The following is a 27,068-nucleotide window of genomic DNA, read 5'->3' on the forward strand; positions in this document are numbered from 1 at the left end:
GAACGTTTGTGAGACGCAGAAGAAATGAGAAGATGCTGGAAGAATGCCTGACGCCATCTGTTATACATGGTGGAGGTCATGTGATGGTCTGGGGTTGGTGCTGGTAAGGTGGGAGATTTGTACAGGGTAAAAGGGATTGTGAATAAGGAAGGCCATCACTCTGCACCGCCATGCCATACCCAGTGGGCAGCGCTTGGTTGGAGCCAATTTCATCCTACAACAGGACAATGACCCTAAACACCTCCAAATTGTGCAAGAACTATTTCCAGCAGAAGCAGCAGCTTCTATCATAGGTAATGGAGTGGCCAGCGCAGTCACCAGATCACCACCCCATTGTGGGAGCAGCTGGACCGTATGGTACGCCAGAAGTGCCCATCCAACCAATCCAACTTGTGGGAGCTGCTTCTAGAAGCGTGGGGGGCAATTTCTCCAGCTTACCCCAACAGATTAATAGCTAGAATGCCAAAGGTGGGCAATGCTGGAATTGCTGCAAAAGGAGGATTCTGGGACGGAAGCAAAGTGTGATGGAAGAACAATGTTATTTCACATACAAATCAGTATTTCTAACCTTGTCAATGTCTTGTCTCTATTTTCTATTCATTTCACAACGTCTGGTGGTGAAGAAGTGTGACTACATGGAAAACACTAAATTGTTTGGGTGACCCAGAACTTTGGACCGGTAGTGTACATAGTGAGTATATGATGCCAGGAGAGCCGGGTGACCACATTATAGTGATGGTGTGGTGTATGGTGTGTACTATATGGCGGTATGTATAGTATATAGTGATGGTGTGGTGTATGGTGTGTACTATATGGCGGTATGTATAGTATATAGTGGTGGTGTGGTGTATGGTGTGTACTATATGGCGGTATGTATAGTATATAGTGATGGTGTGGTGTAAGGTGTGTACTATATGGCGGTATGTATAGTATATAGTGATGGTGTGGTGTAAGGTGTGTACTATATGGCGGTATGTATAGTATATAGTGGTGTAAGGTGTGTACTATATGGCGGTATGTATAGTATATAGTGATGGTGTGGTGTAAGGTGTGTACTATATGGCGGTATGTATAGTATATAGTGGTGTAAGGTGTGTACTATATGGCGGTATGTATAGTATATAGTGATGGTGTGGTGTAAGGTGTGTACTATATGGCGGTATGTATAGTATATAGTGGTGTAAGGTGTGTACTATATGGCGGTATGTATAGTATATAGTGGTGTATGGTGTGTACTATATGGCGGTATGTATAGTATATAGTGGTGTATGGTGTGTACTATATGGCTGTATGTATAGTATATAGTGATGGTGTGGTGTATGGTGTGTACTATATGGCGGTATGATGATGCTCTGGATCTGTATGTATTGTATATTTGTATATACACGGAGAGCTCATCTATTCAGCTGTAAAAATCTTAAGGGATTTGTCAGTGACCGGAATAGTCATATTGTTTTATATTACACTGGTGGTATATAAGGATATATTGGTGGTATATAAGGATATATTGGTGGTATATAAGGATATATTGGTGGCATATGTGTATATATTGATGATATATGAGTATATATTGATGTGATGGTATGTAAGTATATATCGGTGGTATATAAGTATATAGGGATGGTATATGTGTATATATTGTTGGTATGTAAGGATATATTGGTGGTATGTGTGTATATATTGAGGATATACTGATGTCAGGTGAGGCGGTACCGCACCACACACAGGTGTGTACACTCCCCTCCGCCTCACACCATGACACTGACGTCGCGCTCCACGCTGACCAGCTGCAGCAGCGGTGACCATGTGACGTCACATAGTCAGACATCAGTTCAGCCGCAGCCAGCCAATCAGAGCGCGGCGTTCAGAAACGGCACAGGAGCTGCCGGTGACAGGCCCCGCCCGCCAGCCATATTGGCCCCGCCCCTGGTAATCCTAGTCCCCGCCCTCCATAGGATGCTATGTAGCGTTTCTCTTCCCCGGTGTCCCCCGTTATTGTCCGCCCTTATATACGCCGTGCGGGCAGACTCCCGGCCTCTATATACGGGCGATAGTGAAGAAGCAAGGCCTGAAAGGGGGTGGAGACCGGTGACAACTTGTTATCACTAAGCCACGCCCACTGTCATTCTGCTGCAAAACCTGAGTGAGTGAGTGAGGAATCCCTCCAAGTGATCGCAGGAGCCGCAAAGCATCGTCCGCATCCACTGAGCAGGTACTCGGCTATATACATGTATACACAACGGCAGGGGGAGTGCAGGCTGATCCTCATCAGGGTACATACATACATACATACTGATCCTCACCAGGGTACATACATACTGATCCTCACCAGGGCACATACTGATCCTCACCAGGGTACATACATACTGATCCTCACCAGGGTACATACATGCTGATCCTCACCAGGGAACATACTGATCCTCACCAGGGCACATACATGCTGATCCTCACCAGGGTACATACATACTGATCCTCACCAGGGTACATACATACTGATCCTCACCAGGGAACATACATACTGATCCTCACCAGGGCACATACATACTGATCCTCACCAGGGCACATACATGCTGATCCTCACCAGGGTACATACATACTGATCCTCACCAGGGTACATACATACTGATCCTCACCAGGGTACATACATACTGATCCTCACCAGGGTACATACATACTGATCCTCACCAGGGCACATACATACTGATCCTCACCAGGGAACATACTGATCCTCACCAGGGTACATACTGATCCTCACCAGGGTACATACATACTGATCCTCACCAGGGTACATACATACTGATCCTCACCAGGGTACATACTGATCCTCACCAGGGTACATACATACTGATCCTCACCAGGGCACATACATACTGATCCTCACCAGGGAACATACTGATCCTCACCAGGGTACATACATACTGATCCTCACCAGGGTACATACTGATCCTCACCAGGGTACATACATACATACTGATCCTCACCAGGGTACATACATACTGATCCTCACCAGGGTACATACATACTGATCCTCACCAGGGTACAGACTGATCCTCACCAGGGTACATACATACTGATCCTCACCAGGGTACATACATACTGATCCTCACCAGGGTACATACATACTGATCCTCACCAGGGTACATACATACTGATCCTCACCAGGGTACATACATACTGATCCTCACCAGGGTACATACATGCTGATCCTCATCAGGGAACATACTGATCCTCACCAGGGCACATACATACTGATCCTCACCAGGGTACATACATACTGATCCTCACCAGGGCACATACATACTGATCCTCACCAGGGTACATACATACTGATCCTCACCAGGGTACATACATACTGATCCTCACCAGGGTACATACTGATCCTCACCAGGGTACATACATACTGATCCTCACCAGGGTACATACATACTGATCTCACCAGGGTACATACATACTGATCCTCACCAGGGAACATGCATACTGATCCTCACCAGGGTACATACATACTGATCCTCACCAGGGTACATACTGATCCTCACCAGGGTACATACTGATCCTCACCAGGGTACATACATACTGATCCTCACCAGGGTACATACTGATCCTCACCAGGGTACATGCTGATCCTCACCAGGGTACATACTGATCCTCACCAGGGTACATACTGATCCTCACCAGGGTACATACTGATCCTCACCAGGGCACATACATACTGATCCTCACCAGGGAACATACATGCTGATCCTCACCAGGGTACATACATACTGATCCTCACCAGGGTACATACATACTGATCCTCACCAGGGTACATACATGCTGATCCTCACCAGGGTACATGCTGATCCTCACCAGGGTACATACATACTGATCCTCACCAGGGTACATACTGATCCTCACCAGGGTACATACATACTGATCCTCACCAGGGCACATACATACTGATCCTCACCAGGGTACATGCTGATCCTCACCACGGTACATACATACTGATCCTCACCAGGGAACATACATACTGATCCTCACCAGGGTACATGCTGATCCTCACCACGGTACATACATACTGATCCTCACCAGGGAACATACATACTGATCCTCACCAGGGAACATACATACTGATCCTCACCAGGGTACATACATACTGATCCTCACCAGGGTACATACATACTGATCCTCACCAGGGTACATACATACTGATCCTCACCAGGGCACATACATACTGATCCTCACCAGGGTACATACATACTGATCCTCACCAGGGTACATACATACTGATCCTCACCAGGGTACATACTGATCCTCACCAGGGTACATACATACTGATCCTCACCAGGGTACATACATACTGATCCTCACCAGGGTACATACTGATCCTCACCAGGGTACATACATACTGATCCTCACCAGGGTACATACTGATCCTCACCAGGGTACATACATACTGATCCTCACCAGGGTACATACTGATCCTCACCAGGGTACATACTGATCCTCACCAGGGTACATACATGCTGATCCTCACCAGGGTACATACATGCTGATCCTCACCAGGGTACATACATACTGATCCTCACCAGGGTACATACATACTGATCCTCACCAGGGTACATACATACTGATCCTCACCAGGGTACATACATACTGATCCTCACCAGGGTACATACATACTGATCCTCACCAGGGTACATACTGATCCTCACCAGGGTACATACTGATCCTCACCAGGGCACATACATACTGATCCTCACCAGGGAACATACTGATCCTCACCAGGGAACATACTGATCCTCACCAGGGAACATACATACTGATCCTCATCAGGGAACATACTGATCCTCACCAGGGTACATACATACTGATCCTCACCAGGGTACATACATACTGATCCTCATCAGGGAACATACTGATCCTCACCAGGGTACATACATACTGATCCTCACCAGGGTACATGCTGATCCTCACCACGGTACATACATACTGATCCTCACCAGGGAACATACATACTGATCCTCACCAGGGTACATGCTGATCCTCACCACGGTACATACATACTGATCCTCACCAGGGCACATACATACTGATCCTCACCAGGGTACATGCTGATCCTCACCAGGGTACATACATACTGATCCTCACCAGGGCACATACATACTGATCCTCACCAGGGTACATGCTGATCCTCCACCAGTTGTCCATAACTGATCCTCACCAGGGTACATACATACTGATCCTCACCAGGGATACATTACTCATCCTCACCAGGGTACATACCTACTGATCCTCACCAGGGTTTATCATACTGATCCTCACCAGGGTACATACATACTGATCCTCACCAGGGCTACATTACTGATCCTCACCAGGGCAACATAATATGATCCTCACCAGGCGTAACATACTGATCCTCACCAGGGTACATAATTACTGATCCTCCACCAGGGTACATACATACTGATCCTCACCAGGGTACATACTGATCCCTCACCAGGGTACATACATACTGATCCTCACCAGGGTACATACTGATCCTCACCAGGGTACATACATACTGATCCTCACCAGGGTACATACTGATCCTCACCAGGGCACCATACATACTGATCCTCACCAGGGTAACATACTGATCCTCACCAGGGTACATACATACTGATCCTCACCAGGGTACATACGTACTGATCCTCACCAGGGTACATACATACTGATCCTCACCAGGGTACATACATGCTGATCCTCACCAGGGTACATACATACTGATCCTCACCAGGGTACATACATACTGATCCTCACCAGGGTACATACTGATCCTCACCAGGGTACATACATGCTGATCCTCACCAGGGTACATACATACATATCCTCACCAGGGTACATACATACTGATCCTCACCAGGGTACATACATACTGATCCTCACCAGGGTACATACATACTGATCCTCACCAGGGCACATACATACTGATCCTCACCAGGGTACATACATACTGATCCTCACCAGGGTACATACATACTGATCCTCACCAGGGGTACATACTGATCCTCACCAGGGTACATACATGCTGATCCTCACCAGGGTAAAAAACATACATATCCTCACCAGGGTACATACATACTGATCCTCACCAGGGTACATACATACTGATCCTCACCAGGGTACATACATACTGATCCTCACCAGGGCACATACATACTGATCCTCACAGGGTACATACATACTGATCCTCACCAGGGTACATCCATACTGATCCTCACCAGGGACATACATACTGATCCTCACCAGGGCATACATACTGATCCTCACCAGGGGCACATACATACTGATCCTCACCAGGGTACATACATACTGATCCTCACCAGGGTACTACATACTGATCCTCACCAGGGCACATACATACTGATCCTCACCAGGGCACCATACATACTGATCCTCACCAGGGTACATACATACTGATCCTCACCAGGGTACATACATACTGATCCTCACCAGGGTACATACTGATCCTCACCAGGGTACATACTGATCCTCACCAGGGTACATACATACTGATCCTCACCAGGGTACATACATACTGATCCTCACCAGGGTACATACATACTGATCCTCACCAGGGTACATACTGATCCTCACCAGGGTACATACATACTGATCCTCACCAGGGCACATACATACTGATCCTCACCAGGGAACATACATACTGATCCTCACCAGGGTACATACATACTGATCCTCACCAGGGTACATGCTGATCCTCACCAGGGTACATACATACTGATCCTCACCAGGGTACATACTGATCCTCACCAGGGTACATACTGATCCTCACCAGGGTACATACTGATCCTCACCAGGGTACATACATACTGATCCTCACCAGGGTACATACATACTGATCCTCACCAGGGTACATACTGATCCTCACCAGGGTACATACATACTGATCCTCACCAGGGTACATACTGATCCTCACCAGGGTACATACATACTGATCCTCACCAGGGCACATACATACTGATCCTCACCAGGGTACATACATACTGATCCTCACCAGGGTACATACATACTGATCCTCACCAGGGCACATACATACTGATCCTCACCAGGGCACATACATACTGATCCTCACCAGGGTACATACATACTGATCCTCACCAGGGTACATGCATACTGATCCTCACCAGGGTACATACATGCTGATCCTCATCAGGGAACATACTGATCCTCACCAGGGCACATACATACTGATCCTCACCAGGGTACATACATACTGATCCTCACCAGGGCACATACATACTGATCCTCACCAGGGTACATACATACTGATCCTCACCAGGGTACATACATACTGATCCTCACCAGGGTACATACTGATCCTCACCAGGGTACATACATACTGATCCTCACCAGGGTACATACATACTGATCCTCACCAGGGTACATACATACTGATCCTCACCAGGGAACATGCATACTGATCCTCACCAGGGTACATACATACTGATCCTCACCAGGGTACATACTGATCCTCACCAGGGTACATACTGATCCTCACCAGGGTACATACATACTGATCCTCACCAGGGTACATACTGATCCTCACCAGGGTACATGCTGATCCTCACCAGGGTACATACTGATCCTCACCAGGGTACATACTGATCCTCACCAGGGTACATATGATCCTCACACAGGGCACATACATACTGATCCTCACCAGGGAACATACACTGCTGATCCCACCAGGGTACATAATATGGATCCTCACAGGGTACATACATACTGATCCTCATCCAGGGTACATACATGCTGATCTCCACCAGGGGTACATGCTGATCCTCACCCAGGGTAATACATACTGATCCTCACCAGGGTACATACTGATCCTCACCAGGGTACATACATACTGATCCTCACCAGGGCACATACATACTGATCCTCACCAGGGACATGCTGATCCTCACCACGGTACATACATACTGATCCCTTCACCAGGGAACATACTATTACTGATCCTCACCAGGGTACATGCTGATCCTCACCACTGGTACATACATACTGATCCTCCACCAGGGACATACATACTGATCCTCACCAGGGAACATACATACTGATCCTCACCAGGGTGTACATACATACTGATCCTCACCAGGGTTACATATCATCCTGATTCCTCACCAGGGTTACATACTACTTTGATCCTCACCAGGGCCACATACTATACTGATCCTCACCAGGCGTACATACATACTGATCCTCACCAGGGTACATACATACATGATCCCTCACCAGGGTTACATACATACTGCATCCTCACCAGGCGTACATACATATGATCCTCACCAGGGCAATGATCCTCACAGTACATACATACTGATCCTCCACCAGTGTCTACATACTGATCACTCACCAGGCGTACAATTACATACTGATCCTCACCAGTGGCTACATACCACTGATCCTCACCAGGGTGACATACATACTGATCCTCCACCAGGGAGTTACATAATACTGATCCTCACCAGGGTACATACTGATCCTCACCAGGGTACATACATGCCTGATCCTCACCAGGGTACATACATGCCGATCCTCACCCGGGTACATACATACATATCCTCACCAGGGTACATACATACTGGCCAGGGTACATACATACTGATCCTCACCAGGGTACATACATACTGATCCTCACCAGGGTACATACATACTGAATCCGCACCAGGGTACATATGATCCCCTCACAAGGGTACATATGATCCTCACCAGGGCAATACATACTGATCCTCACCAGGGAACATAACTGACCCTCACCATGGAACATACTGATCCTCACCAGGGAACCATTACATAACTGATCCTCATCAGGGAACATTACTGATCCTCACCAGGGGTACATTACATCACCCTGATCCTTCACCAGGGTACTACATACTGATCCTCATTCAGGGAACATACTGATCCTCACCAGGGTACATACATACTGATCCTCACCAGGGTACATGCTCGATCCTCACCACGGTACATTACATACTGACTCCCACCATGGAACATACTATACTGATCCCTCACCAGGGTACATTGCTGAATCCGCACCCCCCACGGTACATACATACTGATCCTCACCAGGGCACAATACATACTGATCCTCACCAGGGTACATGCTGATCCTCACCACGGTACATACATACTGATCCTCACCAGGGCACATACATACTGATCCTCACCAGGGTACATGCTGATCCTCACCAGGGTACATACATACTGATCCTCACCAGGGAACATACATACTGATCCTCACCAGGGTACATACTGATCCTCACCAGGGTACATACATACTGATCCTCACCAGGGCACATACATACTGATCCTCACCAGGGTACATACTGATCCTCACCAGGGTACATACTGATCCTCACCAGGGTACATACATACTGATCCTCACCAGGGTACATACTGATCCTCACCAGGGTACATACATACTGATCCTCACCAGGGTACATACTGATCCTCACCAGGGTACATACATACTGATCCTCACCAGGGTACATACTGATCCTCACCAGGGCACATACATACTGATCCTCACCAGGGTACATACTGATCCTCACCAGGGTACATACATACTGATCCTCACCAGGGTACATACGTACTGATCCTCACCAGGGTACATACATACTGATCCTCACCAGGGTACATACATGCTGATCCTCACCAGGGTACATACATACTGATCCTCACCAGGGTACATACATACTGATCCTCACCAGGGTACATACTGATCCTCACCAGGGTACATACATGCTGATCCTCACCAGGGTACATACATACATATCCTCACCAGGGTACATACATACTGATCCTCACCAGGGTACATACATACTGATCCTCACCAGGGTACATACATACTGATCCTCACCAGGGCACATACATACTGATCCTCACCAGGGTACATACATACTGATCCTCACCAGGGTACATACATACTGATCCTCACCAGGGTACATACTGATCCTCACCAGGGTACATACATGCTGATCCTCACCAGGGTACATACATACATATCCTCACCAGGGTACATACATACTGATCCTCACCAGGGTACATACATACTGATCCTCACCAGGGTACATACATACTGATCCTCACCAGGGCACATACATACTGATCCTCACCAGGGTACATACATACTGATCCTCACCAGGGTACATACATACTGATCCTCACCAGGGTACATACATACTGATCCTCACCAGGGTACATACTGATCCTCACCAGGGCACATACATACTGATCCTCACCAGGGTACATACATACTGATCCTCACCAGGGTACATACATACTGATCCTCACCAGGGCACATACATACTGATCCTCACCAGGGCACATACATACTGATCCTCACCAGGGTACATACATACTGATCCTCACCAGGGTACATACATACTGATCCTCACCAGGGTACATACTGATCCTCACCAGGGTACATACATACTGATCCTCACCAGGGTACATACATACTGATCCTCACCAGGGTACATACATACTGATCCTCACCAGGGTACATACATACTGATCCTCACCAGGGTACATACTGATCCTCACCAGGGTACATACATACTGATCCTCACCAGGGCACATACATACTGATCCTCACCAGGGTACATACATACTGATCCTCACCAGGGTACATACATGCTGATCCTCACCAGGGTACATGCTGATCCTCACCAGGGTACATACATACTGATCCTCACCAGGGTACATACTGATCCTCACCAGGGTACATACATACTGATCCTCACCAGGGTACATACTGATCCTCACCAGGGTACATACATACTGATCCTCACCAGGGTACATACATACTGATCCTCACCAGGGTACATACTGATCCTCACCAGGGTACATACATACTGATCCTCACCAGGGTACATACTGATCCTCACCAGGGTACATACTGATCCTCACCAGGGCACATACATACTGATCCTCACCAGGGTACATACATACTGATCCTCACCAGGGTACATACATACTGATCCTCACCAGGGCACATACATACTGATCCTCACCAGGGCACATACATACTGATCCTCACCAGGGTACATACATACTGATCCTCACCAGGGTACATACATACTGATCCTCACCAGGGTACATACTGATCCTCACCAGGGTACATACATGCTGATCCTCACCAGGGTACATACATACTGATCCTCACCAGGGCACATACATACTGATCCTCACCAGGGTACATACTGATCCTCACCAGGGTACATACTGATCCTCACCAGGGTACATACATGCTGATCCTCACCAGGGTACATACATGCTGATCTCTGCCATTGATGTCTCAGGGCTTTTACGCTTCCCCGGTGGCAGCGGCTGCAGCTCTGGTAACCCCCATATCTTTATCTCTAGGTAGCCATGCTGGTGAGTCTGTGGCAGGCAGGGGGCGCCCTGCTAGAGGAGGCAGTGGGGGGCAGTGTAGCCTCGAAGGTTCTCCTGCCCTGCGCCTTCCTCCTCACCATCGCATATCTGTCTAAACTGGCCTTCAAGCACCTGCAGACGGTGGAGCCGGATAACCTGGTGAGTCTGCGGCACCGTCCTGTATATGGCTGTATTATGGTCTATGATATGGTGACTATTACTATGTACCCATAATGCATCTCTCCATACCCTCTTTGACTGTTTAGGGAGACACTCACTCATTCAGCCATCAGCACCCCCTATGCACATGGATGCTCCGTTCTGCTGGGTGTCCATGTGTTCAGTTTAGAGACTCCACGCCTGAGAGTGTAAGATGGAAGAAACCTATACACCGAAGAAGATCAATGACTCTCCATCCAATACACAACTACAACTCCCATCATGCCCGGATAGCTGATGCTTTCAGGGCATGCTGAGAGTTGTAGTTTTGCAACAGCTCAAGAGCTACAGATTGGGGAATACTGCATTAGATGGTGGACAGGTTTGACAGACACACGTCTGGTGTGTATGGTGGCCTACACTGGATCATTATATTTGCTTGGAGTTTATAATCACTCCCTCTATGTTGTAAGGGAATTAAACTCTCTGTGCACTGGTTTCCTGCTGCTCTCATGCTTAAAGGGGTATAAAACATGGCTGCTTTCTTCTAGAAACAGCACCACCCTTGTCCTCAGGTTGTGTGTGGTATTATAACTTGGCTCCATTCACTTTAGTACAACTGAGCTGCAATACCGCACCCAGCCTGAGGACAGTAAAGGCGCTGTTTCTGGAAGAAAGCGGACATGTAAAAGCCTAGACAACCCATTTAGATGGGTAGTGAAGGCTGCAGTGTAAAGCATGGGGGTCAGAGCAGAAGATTGAGCCATAGAAAGAACTTGTATAAGACAATGTAAGACAGGATCGTCCATATGATTCTTTACATGACAGACCCTATTGATCCCAGTGGATATTGGGATCCATAATGGTCTCCACAGAACAGGATATCTGCCCATAGTGACCAATCACAACTCAGCTTACATCTTATCAGAGCAATGTGAGAACTGAAAGCTGAGCTGTGATTGGTTGCTATGGGCAGATATCCTGTTCTGTGGAGACCATTATGGAGAGAGGAGTCTCTGGGGGACTAGAGGAACCATACTGGTGAGGTAAGTATAGCTTCTTTTGTTTTAAATACAGATGAAGGGGGAGGATGAGAGGGGTAGTACTATGATGATGGAAGGGCAGGAGGATGAAGGGGGTAGTAATATGATGATGGAGGAGTAGTAGGATGAAGAAGTAGTAGTAGTATGATGATATGGGGTGCAGCTGCTTCATATGGGTACAAGCTACCAGTATGTACAGTCAATCAGAAGAATGCTAGCTCTGAGTCTCAGCCTTCTTTGAGTGGGGTGTGTAATATACTGGGGTGTGTAATATACTGGGGACCTAATACTGGGGTGTGTAATATACTGGAGACCTGAAACTGGGGTGTGTAATATACCGGGGACCTGAAACTGGGGTGTGTAATATACTGGGGTGTGTAATATACTGGGGACCTCATACTGGGGTGTGTAATATACTGGAGACCTGACACTGGGGTGTGTAATATACTGGGGTGTGTAATATACTGGAGACCTGACACTGGGGTGTGTAATATACTGGGGTGTGTAATATACTGGAGACCTGACACTGGGGTGTGTAATATACTGGGGTGGGTAATATACTGGGGACCTCATACTGGGGTGTGTAATATACTGGGGACCTAATACTGGGGAGTGTAATATACTGGGGACCTATACTAGAGGAACCATACTGGTGAGGTAAGTATAGCTTCTTTTGTTTTAAATACAGATGAAGGGGGAGGATGAGAGGGGTAGTACTATGATGATGGAAGGGCAGGAGGATGAAGGGGGTAGTAATATGATGATGGAGGAGTAGTAGGATGAAGAAGTAGTAGTAGTATGATGATATGGGGTGCAGCTGCTTCATATGGGTACAAGCTACCAGTATGTACAGTCAATCAGAAGAATGCTAGCTCTGAGTCTCAGCCTTCTTTGAGTGGGGTGTGTAATATACTGGGGTGTGTAATATACTGGGGACCTGAAAATGGGGTGTGTAATATACTGGGGACCTGAAAATGGGGTGTGTAATATACTGGGGACCTGAAACTGGGGTGTGTAATATACTGGGGTGTGTAATATACTGGAGACCTGACACTGGGGTGTGTAATATACTGGGGTGGGTAATATACTGGGGACCTCATACTGGGGTGTGTAATATACTGGGGACCTCATACTGGGGTGTGTAATATACTGGAGACCTGACACTGGGGTGTGTAATATACTGGGGTGTGTAATATACTGGAGACCTGACACTGGGGTGTGTAATATACTGGGGTGTGTAATATACTGGAGACCTGACACTGGGGTGTGTAATATACTGGGGTGGGTAATATACTGGGGACCTCATACTGGGGTGTGTAATATACTGGGGACCTAATACTGGGGAGTGTAATATACTGGGGACCTAATACTGGGGTGTGTAATATACCGGGGACCTAATACTGGGGTGTGTAATATAATGGGGACCTAATACTGGGGTGTGTAATATGCTGGGGTCTTTATATTGGGGTGTTTAATATACTGGGGTGTGTAATGCTCCTTTTGTGTGGTTATGACTGTAAATTCTAACTGGAAAATTTTTAACCCACACCCATAATAGGCCACACCCCACCGAGCCCACACCCACAATAAGCCACACCCCTTTTCAACGCTGACATGTCCCTGGAAAAAAAAATTCTAATGTTGGTAACTATGTGGTCTGGCGGCCATTTTGTTATCTCCTGTAGCGTTTCAGTAATCACACCGACCATCCTATATGTCCCTTTCAGGAAGCTGAGCTATGAGGAGCTGTTTGCTGTGGCTATATAATAACTCGCACGTTATAACATCTTCTCACTGATGTTTTCTTGTCTCCGCAGAAATATCCCCCGTACATCTCATCCCACATCCCTTTCCTGGGACACGCCATATCTTTCGGGAAAAGTCCAATTGAATTTCTAGAAAAAGCCTATGAAAAGGTGAGTGAGGAGCCGTACATGGGAATCAGGCGGCCATGACAGGTACACGGCCCCCATCAATTATTAAAGGGGCACTCCAGAGAATAAAAAAGTTTTCAGATCAACTTTTCAACGTTTCAGAAAGTTATACAGATTTGTAAATTACTTCTGTTTAAAAACCTCCAGTCTTCCTGTACTTATCAGCTGCTGTATGTCCTGCAGGAAGTGGTGTATTCTCTCCGGTCTGACACAGTGCTCTCTGCTGCCACCTCTGTCCATGTCAGGAACTGTCCAGAGCAGCAGCAAATCCCCATAGAAAACCTCTCCTGCTCTGGACAGTTCCTGACATGGACAGAGGTGGCAGCAGAGAGCACTGATAAGTACTGGAAAGAATACACCACTTCCTGCAGGACATACAGCAGCTGATAAGTACTGGAAGACTGTATAGTATGATCAGGCCTCATTTGTAATACCGCATGTCACCTTTAGTGGTCGCTGCAGAGAATATGAGCAGCTGATGATTTCCCTGGCAAATGCAGCGGCCATTATACTGTAGGGGTTAATAATGACGCAGCGCTGATGCTATAAATGAAATCCTCTTATTTATATAGAACTGAAGGTATTTTCTATAAAATAAAAAAAATTACTGTTTTCTTCACATAAACAGCGCCACCCCTGTGCTCAGGTTGTGTGGGGTATTACCATTCAGCTCTATTAACTTTAATGGAACTGAGCTGCAATACCCACACCCAACAATAGGACAACAGTGGCGCTGTTTATAGAAGATAGCTGCCGTATTTTTCTAAACCTGGACAATCCTTATTCATGCCATCCTGCAGGGGGCGCCTCTGCTCATAGACATGTCCGTCTTTCTCTTTCAGTACGGCCCGGTCTTCAGCTTTACCATGGTGGGCAAAACCTTCACCTACTTGGTTGGCAGCGATGCGGCGGCGTTACTCTTTAACAGCAAGAATGAGGATCTGAACGCAGAGGACGTGTACTCCCGGCTCACCACCCCCGTGTTCGGGAAGGGAGTCGCCTATGATGTCCCCAACCCGGTAATAAATCTGCATTTATTGATGATTACTCACCAGGTTTGTTTTCTTTGAATGGAAATTGGTTCAAGATGGCAGCAGAACGTGTCCTGTGCATTACACGGCCACATGGAGCCTGCTTTTAATTTGTGGGTGTGGCCATGTTAGCCACGCCCATATAATCAAGCCCACAGCAGACAAACATGCAGACGGTCGTATTGAAGAACTCGGTGACCCCCAAGTGAGGTGCAGAAGGACCTTCATACATTGCCTGGAGGGGCATAAATCCAGGATGCCAGGAGGATTGTTTGGCCACATTTTCCCCCTTAGTTTTGCCCCCTTGTTTTAAAGGGGTACTCCACACAAAATCTTTTCCTTTCATATCAAGTGGTATCAGAAAGTTATATAGATTTGTAATTTACTTTTATTGAAAAATCTCCAGTCTTCCAGCACTTATCAGCTGCTGTATGTCCTGCAGGAAGTGGTGTATTCTCTCCATTCTGACACAGTGCTCTCTGCTGCCACCTCTGTCCATGTCAGGAACTGTCCAGAGCAGCAGCAAATCCCCATAGAAAACCTCTCCTGCTCTGGACAGTTCCTGACATGGACAGAGGTGGCAGCAGAGAGCACTGTGTCAGACTGGAGAGAATACACCACTTCCCGCAGGACATACAGCAGCTGATAAGTACTGGAAGACTGCAGATTTTTAAATAGTAATAAATTACAAATATGTATAACTTTCTAACATGAGTTGATTTTTTTCACTGCAGTACCCCTTTAATAATAAGAACCCATAGGGAGGGAAGGACACCTCTGTGCGCGTGGTGTATATGTGATTGCAGCCTATCATGTATCATTCATGTTGTTCCTTTTTACCTTTCATAGATCTTTTTAGAACAGAAGAAAATGTTTAAGACGGGTCTGAACATCGCGCACTTCAAGACACACGTGAGGATGATGGAGGAGGAGACGGTGGAGTACTTCAAGCGCTGGGGAGAGAGCGGGGTGGCAAGTAAGGAGGATTCCTATATACACTATGGGGGCACAGAGCCCGGCACTGGCCATAACACAGAGGAGTTACATGGGGTCAATCCACATAAGATGGGAACCCTGATCTATTATAGTCGGGGGCCCCACTTGGGTTTATAATTACTGACTCCCCCCCAGTTATTATTGTTGCACTGACCCCCAGTCCGCCCACTGCCACCATTTAGTACCGTAGTCCAGGATAACATGTGATGGGCTCCATACATTGTGCTCTTCTCCTTCAGACCTGTTTGAGGCGCTGTCAGAGCTGATCATCCTGACCGCCAGCCGCTGCCTGCACGGCAAGGAGATCCGCAGCATGTTAGATGAGAGAGTGGCGCAGCTCTACGCCGACCTGGACGGAGGCTTCACACATGCGGCCTGGCTGCTTCCTGGGTGGCTGCCATTACCAAGTTTCAGGTATCAATAAAACCTATTTCCTATGCTCAGTCAGGGCCCCCGGGGGGATGGTCACCTCACTGCAGTACCAAACACAGCCACGCACACATGGGGGCACTGTGCCAACTACTGCATTAATTTATTCCAATTGGGTTGGTAAAGGGAATCTGTCTGGTCGGTACCAGGTACAGAGCTGCAGACACAGGCAGATTGGTGATAGGGAGATATAATACATGACGCCTTTGTCTTTGCTGGTGGTTATTTGAACAGATTTAAAATGGCATCTTTCCTTGGAAGCTGTAGTGTCACAGAAGTGAAGCTGAGCCCCAGCATGCACGCCTCCTCCTTCCTGTCTTGACTGAGAGGTGGGGGAGGAGGCATGCATGCTGGGGCTCAGCTTCACTTCTGTGGCATCTCAACTTCCAAGGGAAAACGCAGTTTTAAAGGGGAACTATCAGCAGGTTGTAACGAATATCTAACTTGCTGATATCCCAGGGACGCAGAGGAGGATAGTGTGTCTATTGCCTTCCTCCTCTGTGTCCTTCCAGTTCTGTTAGCATTGTGTTATCCTCGGTCCGGGGCACCGTTAGCACAGCGCATAGCCAGCCGCTCCTCTTAATGATAATCAATGGAGCGGGCAGGCTGGATTGGAGTCTGGGGGCGGGCAGTGCTTCTAACGGTGCAGCGGGCCAAAGATTACACTGCTAACAGCACAGGAACGGGGGGAGGAAAGGATGTGTCTTACCTTCCTCCTCGGTGCCCCATACGCAATAAGGACAGATCAGCAGGTTAGATTCCTCTAACCTGCTGATAGTTCCCCTTTAAATCTCTGTAAATAACCACCAGCAAAGAGAAAGGTGTCATGTGTTTTATCTCCCTATGACCTATCTGCCTGTACCTGGTACTCACCTGACAGATTCCCTCCAAACAGTGAGGGTCCCCACCATCTACTGTACACCCCTTACTATCCAGATCTCCTTTAAGGGTACATCATGTTAGCACACATTTTAGGGCGACCCCCCCCCCCCCGTAACCCTTGACTACAGACTCCCGGCTTATGATGGGAAAACTTTCCCATATGGCTCTGGTGGTAGCTTCCTGCCGGCATACTGGGGGGGCTCTTACTATTAGACACAGTGGAACCTTTATATCTTCCCCATAACTATGAATGATGTGTTACACGCTGTGATCCAGCTTTGTGTTCTGTGCAGACGCAGAGACCGAGCACACAGAGAGATCAAGAACATCTTCTACCAGGTGATCCAGAAACGGAGACAGTCCCAGGACAGGGAGGACGACATGCTGCAAACCCTGATCGACGCCACCTACAAGTATGTGACTGTGGTTTCTGTCCCCTCCGCCTGTGTACAGCAGTGATCTCCAGCCTGCGACCATCCTGCTCGTATACAACTACAACACTTATCACTCGCACAATGGGAGTTGTAGTTTCACAACTGTTGGATCCTCTGTATACAGTGAATTTCCTTTTTTTTTTCTTGTTCTGTATCACAGATGTGCTTGATGCTATTTAATTAAATAGAAAAAAATATTGACTGGGTCTGCAAGATCAGATCCTCATCCATGGTTGGATAGAGCCAGGAGAAGTGTTTAAAGGGGTACTCCGGCGGGGGCATTTTTCCCTGGGACCGGGGAGTAGGTGGCTGAGGGAAACTACGTCCACTCACCTCCCCAGTTTCAGTGGTGGGTCCCGCATCGCTGCGCTCCGGTCCCCAGCCCCTTCCTGGCCCGAGATGATACGTCTCAGGTCCGCTCAGTTAGTCAGTGACAGAGGCGGGATCTGAGCAGACCTGAAATGTCACGTCTCGGGCCCGCGTGGACGTCGTTTCCCTCAGCCACCTACTCCCCGGTGTCAGGAAAAAATGCCTCCCCTGCCGGACTACCCCTTTAACCAAAAGCTTGACTCCCCGGCTTGCTTAGATCTCCATTTGCTGGCACAGAATAGATAAAGGCAGCAGACTGGAGAGTGAAGCTTTCAGCCAGGCCCTTCTCCTGTAGGCAATAAGCATGGATTCAATGGGTTGTCCAGCCTGTATTATGGTAGATTGGTGTTGGTCTGTGATAGGACATTGTGAGCACAGCTGTATTATTATGGCGGATGTCACCCCTGCAGGGACGGCACCCCCCTCACTGATGATGAGATAGCCGGGATGCTGATAGGGCTGTTACTGGCAGGACAACACACGTCTTCCACCACCAGCGCCTGGTTGGGCTTCTTCTTGGCCAGGCACAAGTCTATCCAAGCTCAATGTTTTGCAGAGCAGAAGGCGGTGTGCGGGGAGGACTTCCCACCCTTGAACTATGACCAGGTGAGGGGCTCGCTGCCTGACAATGACAATGCTGGCCTATAACATTGCAATGTATTATTAACCAGTTGTCTGTCCACAGCTGAAAGACCTGCAAGTCCTGGACCGCTGCATTAAGGAGACCCTAAGGCTGCGACCCCCTATAATGACAATGATGAGGATGGCGAGGACCCTGCAGGTCAGTGCCCGGGGCAGTGCTGGATGCAGGCGGTAGGGATCTGGAGCAGAGAGAGTGACTTTCGTCGTCTTGTTCCCCTTATAGACTGCTGCAGGATACAATATCCCTCCTGGACATCAGGTGTGTGTGTCTCCCACCGTCAACCACCGGCTCAAGGATACCTGGGTGCAGAACACAGAGTTCAATCCTGACCGCTACCTCCATGAAAATCCCGCGGCAGGGGAGAAGTTCGCCTATGTTCCCTTTGGAGCAGGTAAAAAAAAAAAAAAAAAAAAAAAAAAGTGAATGACCTTGAAAAAAACACTTAAAACTTCACCCCTACTTCCTCACTTCTCTCTCAGCTGCCACATTTAGGGCATGTTCACACGTACTTAATTTTCTGCAGATTTCATAAATATAAAAATATATAGATAAAATTTGCATCAAATTAAAGGGTATTCTGGTGAATAAAAATAGAGGGTAGGCGCAGTATCCGCATACAGCAGCACTAGTGATATGTTACTGAGCCAGAGCCAGGGATTGAGCTGCCCTGCAGTTCCTGATTTAGCCACTGGGGGGCAGCAGAGATTCTGCATTGCCTCTTACTGCTGACATTCAATGTAAAAAAAAAAAAAAAATTGTAAATGTAATTTTCTTTAATAAAGTTCTATAACTTTTCATTAAAGGGGTTATTTAGGCTTTGAAAAGCATGGTTTCTTTCTTTCTTTTAGAAACAGCACAACTCTTGTCCTCAGTTTGGGTGTAGTATTGCTGCTTGGTTCCATTTAAGTGAATGGAGCTAAATTGTAATACCCTAGGGTCCATTTACACAAAGATTATCTGACAGATTATCTGCCAAAGATTTGAAGCCAAAGCCAGGTATGGATTTGAAAAGAGGAGAAATATCAGGCTTTCCTTTATTACCGATCTCTGTTTATAGTCTGTTCCTGGCTTTGGCTTCAAATCTTTGTCAGATCATCTTTCTGTGTACACAGCCTGAAGAGAGGCGCTGTTTGTAGAAGGAGGCATTATATAATCCTGGGAAAGCACCCCGCCCTGATGTACTTGGTTAGGGCAGAATAATATAGGGACAGACCAGACGTCAGTCTGTTATACAGGGATGTAGTGCAGGTTCAGAGAACCTGTACCCCAAAGCGGGCAGCGAACTACAACTCCCAGCAGGTTTACAACAGCTGAATAGCAACAAATTGGACCCCACAGGGATACACTGGTTCTGTCAGGGATTATATACGTTAATGTAATAGGATTGAGGTGATTTGCTGTTCTCGTCTCCAGGCCGCCATCGATGCATCGGGGAGAATTTCGCTTACTGTCAGATAAAAACCATCTGGTCCACCATGCTGCGTCTGTATGAATTTGACCTTGTAGACGGATATTTCCCTACAATCAATTACACGACGATGATCCATACGCCCAACAACCCCATCATCAGATATAAGAGAAGGAAGGTGTGAGGGAGCGACAGGGATTCCTGCACCATTGTACATTACTGGGGGTCACTACTGTACATGTCCTGTATTTTATAGAATGAAATATTACTGTGTAAATTGGGGGGAAGGTCAGAGGTTTTGTTTGGATTTTGTATGTCTATATGGCTGTAAATAATGTGTAATTACCGCCATGTGAAGCTGCTTTATTCTCCGGATATTATATACTAGGACTATATAGTGGTCTCTAACAGGCGGCCAGGCATTCTGGGAATTTGTAGTTTTGCAACAGCTGAAAAGTTACATGTGCTAAAAACTACCGGCATTTGTGGCTATGCTTGTGGGGTGCAGGCCTGACTGACTTAAAGGGGTAATGTTGTAAAGACAACTCCTTTCTATATGGCCTGCTAGGATACAGAGATGTCATAGATAGAGCTCCCCATCTATTCCATTGGTGCCGTATTCATATTGTGCTACCTTCTAGCTGCTCTTGCAGATATGTGCAGCCAGCCACAAGCTCCTCACTGGGGGGGTCAGTGCTGTCAATGCATTTAATGTCCAGGCTTGCTGAGAATTTTAGCTCTGCAACAGCTGAAGGGTCGCGGGTTTGGTACCCCTGCAATAGAAGAACTGAGAGCAGACTATGTTCACTCCAATAAAGTGACTGGGCCCACCACATATACGGTATCCTGTGAAACATGAGTAACATGATGACACCTGCTGGTCAAAAGAGGGAATAACAAAGAATAAAAAACATGAGTAGCCAATATTAAAGCATATATATGTTGCAAAAAAAGATTTCAATAAATTATCAGGGTCTGTGATCACGAGCAGCTTTGCAATATACTCTATTTATTTGTAATGTTTTCTAGGTTTAAATGACTATTATACATCCAGCCACTAGGTGTCTCCTTTCTGTCACACTGGGCTCCAAGCTCCCTCTGTGCTGATTTGGTTTCTTTTTCTCTGTTCTAAAAAAAGAGACCAAACTAAGAGAGACCCCTGTCCATCATGCAGGTCATGAGGGGAATTATCGTATACTAATTACATTATTACCTTTTACTAATTCTATTATCAGCTCTGCAGCTTACCAGGAGACAATGCTGTGTGTTTTGCATAATGTCACTGTGTGGTTACAGAGGTTTTGGTGCTGTGTGACAGGAGAGCTGACTGTACAATGCGAGCACCCCCAGGATTCTCTGCAACTGAAAGTGGACGCGCAGCAGGTGTACACCTGCGCAGTGGAGGGAGACACCTAGTGGCCATATGTAAATCCTTGATTTAAACAAGCAAAAATTAGAGCATATTGCAAATTCGCTTACAATCACAACCCGTTAATTTCTTTAAAAATGTATTTTTTGTGACACTGCCTCTTTAGCCCAAAACATTTCAGTTATCAGCAAGAACGATTGAGGAACCAAATCTGTTAACCATGCGAGATCCAGTGTAGTCTTGTGGCCCTATATAATACATGGACAGCCAGTGCTACAGCAACCAATATTGTGTACAGTCACCATTACCTATAGAATCTCGTTGTGACTGGAACAAGGTCTAGGGTGTGACTAAAGGCCCTATTACACAACGAGATTATTGTCCGTATTCGGAAGATACCGACCGTTACGTCCAATAATCGTTTAGTGTAATAGAAGACAACGATCAGCCAACATGCACAATGTCGACTGATCGCTGTCTTTCATGTTGAAACACAAACGATCAGCCTGTTAACGATCTGGTGCCGTCGCTCTGTGTAATAGGAGCAGCGGCAGCAGACCACCCCGGTCTCCTATGGGCTGCCCCGACGATCGGAACGAGGAGCAAGCGAGCGCTGACCTTCACATCGCCCCGTGTAATAGGAGCTTCAGAAGGGCGAGTGTGAGCTCTATGCATCCTTACACCATCAAGATACAGCACTCTCCATTCTGCCAGGTAGCGGATTGTGCAGAAGCTCCGGCATTTTACCCCCCTTATTCTGCCCTCACGTCCAGCAGTCACATGGGGGGACAACACACCAAACCAACATCTGCAGGAACTGCCAATGTTCAAAATATTAAAATGATGAAATTTATTTCAGTACTTTGACAAAATACCCATAAAATTCAAAACTTCTACCATTACAAAAATAGGTCTCTACATATGATATGTTCATTCTGCATCGCCAGTAGCAAATGTTCTCAGATGTGACAGTCATTTCCACCTCCAGTTCCATGATACCAAAAAGTTCCTTTCACCCCCCCTCCCCCTCGATAAATACGTATAAGTTAATCATTTAAATTAGAAATCCACATAATGTACAGATCATCGACGGCTGATTACAAAAAGAAACACAAAAAGCCGATATGCACAGCGGAGACCCCAAACCGCCTGACGGGGGGCTCTGGTGTCCGATTGTTCGATGGGCGGATGTTGGTCCCACGAGATGCACAATACGGGAAACAGAAGCAGCGCACTGGTACAAAAGGCCATTCAAGTATTGCAGAAAGGGGCATTATCTCCGTATACTGTAGTGTGTTGTGCTGTTCGCGTTCGACCCTGCAAGGGAGAGATAATCACGGTTAGGAAACGCAGAATACCAAGTACAATAATAGCTGATGGGGCGGTAATATTCTAATAATCCTGACAGCCCCAGGACAATCCTCCATCCCCCATTAGAAGATACAGTACCTATCATTCCTATTATTCAGCCATATGAGAGACCCCCATCAATCTCTAAGATGAAGGTGCAGAACTGCTCTCCTCCTTGGTTTCTGCTGATTGGTCACCATGGTGCATATATCAGAAAGTTCTCACGCCCCTGGACTCAGTGCTATAGACAGCTCCTATGTAACCACATAATATCATGTGCTTGTACTTACTGCACAGAGAAGAGGATGGCCGCCATGTTCTTTACCATGAATCATGGACGTATCTATAGGACATTACCTGAGGGAGCGTTTCCTAATCGCTTCTGTAAGGCCTCCAGCCGCGCTATGTAATCTGTGAGCGCTCGATCAGGGTCGTAATTCTGAAGATGGGAGCAGGGACTCAGGTCAGAGGACGCAAACCTGAGCGAGAGGGAAGAATAAATCATCGAGACTGAGCAAATCAGGGAAGAGCAGGTCACACATTAACTCTGAGGACCAGCGCTGTGTCATGGGAAGATATACACCTAAGTGAGCTCTTATACATGCAGACATATACACATACATACCCTATATACACACACCCCCTATATACACACATACCCTATATCCATATACACATACACACACACCCTATATACACACATACCCTATATCCATATACACATACACACACCCCCTATATCCATTTACACATACACCCTATATACATACACACAGACATACATACCCTATATCCATATACACACCCATACCCTATATACATGCACACACCATATATGTGTGTGTGTGTGTATATATATATATATATATATATATATATATCTCTATATTATATATATATAAAAGAAAAACACACATACAGACATACATACCCTATATACACACACCCATACCCTATATACATGCACACACACATATTATATATATATATATATATATATATATATATATATATATATATATATATATACACACACACACACACACACACACACACACACATACACACATACACACAGACATACCCAATATCCATACATACACACCTTCTATATATACACATGCACATATATACACTGCTCTCACCATGTAAGCACCCACCTATATACACTGCTCACACACACACACACACACACACACACACACACACACACACACACACACACACACACACACACACACACACACACGTATAGACACATAGGTACACACACAGTGCAGCTCATCTCCCCAATCGCTCCATCCCCAATACCTGTGCTGGGAATTCACAGTGGATTGTGGGGAATCAAAGCCGGATCGGGAGCGACAGGAAAGCCTCTGGTCTCCGTACAGGTCACCACCGCCAGCCGGATGATACGGGGAATCTGTCCTCACCTCGTTCCCTGGATGATATGCAACAGCCGACATTATAGACACATAAAGGTACATAACGTCGGCCCCGACATGGAGCGATACAAAACTACATAGAGAGGAGAAGGCTCCAGAGCACAGGTGTCAAACTCAGGCTGTCCAGCTGTTACACAACTACAAATCCCAGCATGCCTGGACATGTGAGATAATCTTTAGTTTTGGTTGTCCAGGAATGATGGAAAGTCTAGTTTTGCAGCAGCTGGAGGGCCAGAGTTTGAAAATGGGGTCCAGGAGGATTATGCTACCGGATGATATCACGTGTCTAATACAGCTGACACCTCATGGGGGCTGACCTGAGCCCCCTCCCCCACTAGCACATAGCAATGATACCGACCCAGAAGCCACAATCTTACCGATGTTTTGCCCAAAGCCATTGCGGTTGGCGACTCCTCCGGGACTTACAGCTCGCTGCCAGCGTCTCACCAGAAACTTCATCCTGAGTGGAGTGGAACACAAGAGCTAAGTAACCGGGCCCGGCGTGTAAGAAGGGGCCCGTATTCTGCAATGTTATCACAGTTACCTGGATACGGCTATGGCCACGCGAGCAGCCGAGCGGAAGCGGGTAAAGGCCCTGGAGTGCTTCGTAATAACTTCCAGATCGGTGTAGGACGGCTGCCCACCCATCCTGGCAATGAGCGCCAGCGTGGCCTCCTCGCACTCCTGGAAGCCCCCCAGTAACAGCAGCAGATACTTCTTCTGGTACACCAGGGCTTTCCGGAAGCTTTCCGAGCGAAGGTATTTCCCATACACTCTCTGCAATGAGGAACAGACAGGTCCAGCATCAATATTTTATACATATACCCACCAGCACAATGCTTTATGGTTGTGACTTCTCCAGCAGCACCGGTGTGCACCCAGCCCCTCACCCCCAGCATCGGTGTGCACCCAGCCCCTCACCCCCAGCACCGGTGTGCACCCAGCCCCTCACCCCCAGCACCGGTGTGCACCCAGCCCCTCACCCCCCGCACCGGTGTGCACCCAGCCCCTCACCCCCAGCACCGGTGTGCACCCAGCACCGGTGTGCACCCAGCCCCTCACCCCCAGCATCGGTGTGCACCCAGCCCCTCACCCCCAGCACCGGTGTGCACCCAGCCCCTCACCCCCAGCACCGGTGTGCACCCAGCCCCTCACCCCCAGCATCGGTGTGCACCCAGCCCCTCACCCCCAGCACCGGTGTGCACCCAGCCCCTCACCCCCAGCACCGGTGTGCACCCAGCCCCTCACCCCCAGCACCGGTGTGCACCCAGCCCCTCACCCCCAGCACCGGTGTGCACCCAGCACCGGTGTGCACCCAGCCCCTCACCCCCAGCACCGGTGTGCACCCAGCCCCTCACCCCCAGCACCGGTGTGCACCCAGCCCCTCACCCCCAGCATCGGTGTGCACCCAGCCCCTCACCCCCAGCACCGGTGTGCACCCAGCCCCTCACCCCCAGCATCGGTGTGCACCCAGCCCCTCACCCCCAGCATCGGTGTGCACCCAGCCCCTCACCCCCAGCACCGGTGTGCACCCAGCCCCTCACCCCCAGCACCGGTGTGCACCCAGCCCCTCACCCCCAGCACCGGTGTGCACCCAGCCCCTCACCCCCAGCACCTCATCCTCAGCACCGGTGTGCACCCAGCCCCTCATCCTCAGCACCGGTGTGCACCCAGCCCCTCACCCCCAGCACCTCATCCTCAGCACCGGTGTGCACCCAGCCCCTCACCCCCAGCCCCTCATCCTCAGCACCGGTGTGCACCCAGCCCCTCATCCTCAGCACCGGTGTGCACCCAGCCCCTCACCCCCAGCACCACTGTGCACTCAGCCCCTCACCCCCAGCCCCGGTCTGCACCCAGCCCCCCACCCCCGATGGCCTCCCTCTACCTTCAGAGCCGCATTGTCGGTGTCCCGTCCGAGGTCTCTCTGAATACTTTCATTCCTCAGCTCGGCCTTCACTTTGGAAAGTTCGGCCTCCATCTCCTTCAGAGACTTGTGCAGGTTTAGTTTCTCTCTGTTCCAGGCCTCCCTTTCTTCTGTGAATGAGTTGATGTTCATTGTAGGATCCCAGGTGGACTGAGGAAACAATGGAAATGGTCAATTCAAAGAAACAGCCCGGACGTCGCTCGCCTATAAGCTCTATCCTCAGACTTCTCT

At 47.9% G+C, this 27,068-nt stretch overlaps 2 protein-coding genes across 7 annotated transcripts in view; one reads left to right on the plus strand and one right to left on the minus strand.

Moving 5' to 3' along the window:
- Window positions 1-1,851: 1,851 nt before the first annotated feature.
- Window positions 1,852-21,584, plus strand: CYP51A1 (cytochrome P450 family 51 subfamily A member 1). The gene is made up of 11 exons (XM_069959455.1): window positions 1,852-2,212; window positions 11,413-11,580; window positions 14,441-14,539; window positions 15,400-15,576; window positions 16,438-16,564; window positions 16,824-16,998; window positions 18,189-18,308; window positions 19,109-19,304; window positions 19,384-19,479; window positions 19,564-19,732; window positions 20,755-21,584. Exons 2-11 carry the CDS (start codon window positions 11,419-11,421, stop codon window positions 20,931-20,933), a joined length of 1,500 nt encoding a protein of 499 aa, XP_069815556.1. The 5' UTR covers window positions 1,852-2,212; window positions 11,413-11,418; the 3' UTR covers window positions 20,934-21,584.
- Window positions 21,585-22,953: 1,369 nt separating this feature from the next.
- AKAP9 (A-kinase anchoring protein 9) overlaps window positions 22,954-27,068 on the minus strand; it is a 161,265-nt gene continuing 157,150 nt past the window's right edge. For all 6 annotated transcript variants that reach the window (XM_069959453.1, XM_069959451.1, XM_069959452.1 and 3 more), the window contains 6 exons: window positions 26,799-26,987; window positions 25,458-25,690; window positions 25,291-25,373; window positions 24,780-24,909; window positions 23,826-23,947; window positions 22,954-23,435 (listed from right to left, as the gene is read on the minus strand). In XM_069959453.1, the coding sequence (XP_069815554.1) occupies window positions 23,392-23,435; window positions 23,826-23,947; window positions 24,780-24,909; window positions 25,291-25,373; window positions 25,458-25,690; window positions 26,799-26,987 (801 nt within the window). In that variant the 3' untranslated portion in view covers window positions 22,954-23,391. The remainder of the gene's footprint in view (window positions 23,436-23,825; window positions 23,948-24,779; window positions 24,910-25,290; window positions 25,374-25,457; window positions 25,691-26,798; window positions 26,988-27,068) is intronic.

This window comes from Dendropsophus ebraccatus, chromosome 2, assembly GCF_027789765.1.
Source record: "Dendropsophus ebraccatus isolate aDenEbr1 chromosome 2, aDenEbr1.pat, whole genome shotgun sequence".
NCBI lineage: Eukaryota > Metazoa > Chordata > Amphibia > Anura > Hylidae > Dendropsophus > Dendropsophus ebraccatus.

Bases quoted from the DNA above. Each gene is read 5' to 3' on its own strand.
- CYP51A1 (XM_069959455.1), top strand. From the start codon at position 11,419: ATGCTGGTGAGTCTGTGGCAGGCAGGGGGCGCCCTGCTAGAGGAGGCA. The intron at 11,581-14,440 runs GTGAGTCTGCGG...TTGTCTCCGCAG, and splicing joins CGGTGGAGCCGGATAACCTG to AAATATCCCCCGTACATCTC. The intron at 16,565-16,823 runs GTAAGGAGGATT...CTTCTCCTTCAG, and splicing joins GGGAGAGAGCGGGGTGGCAA to ACCTGTTTGAGGCGCTGTCA.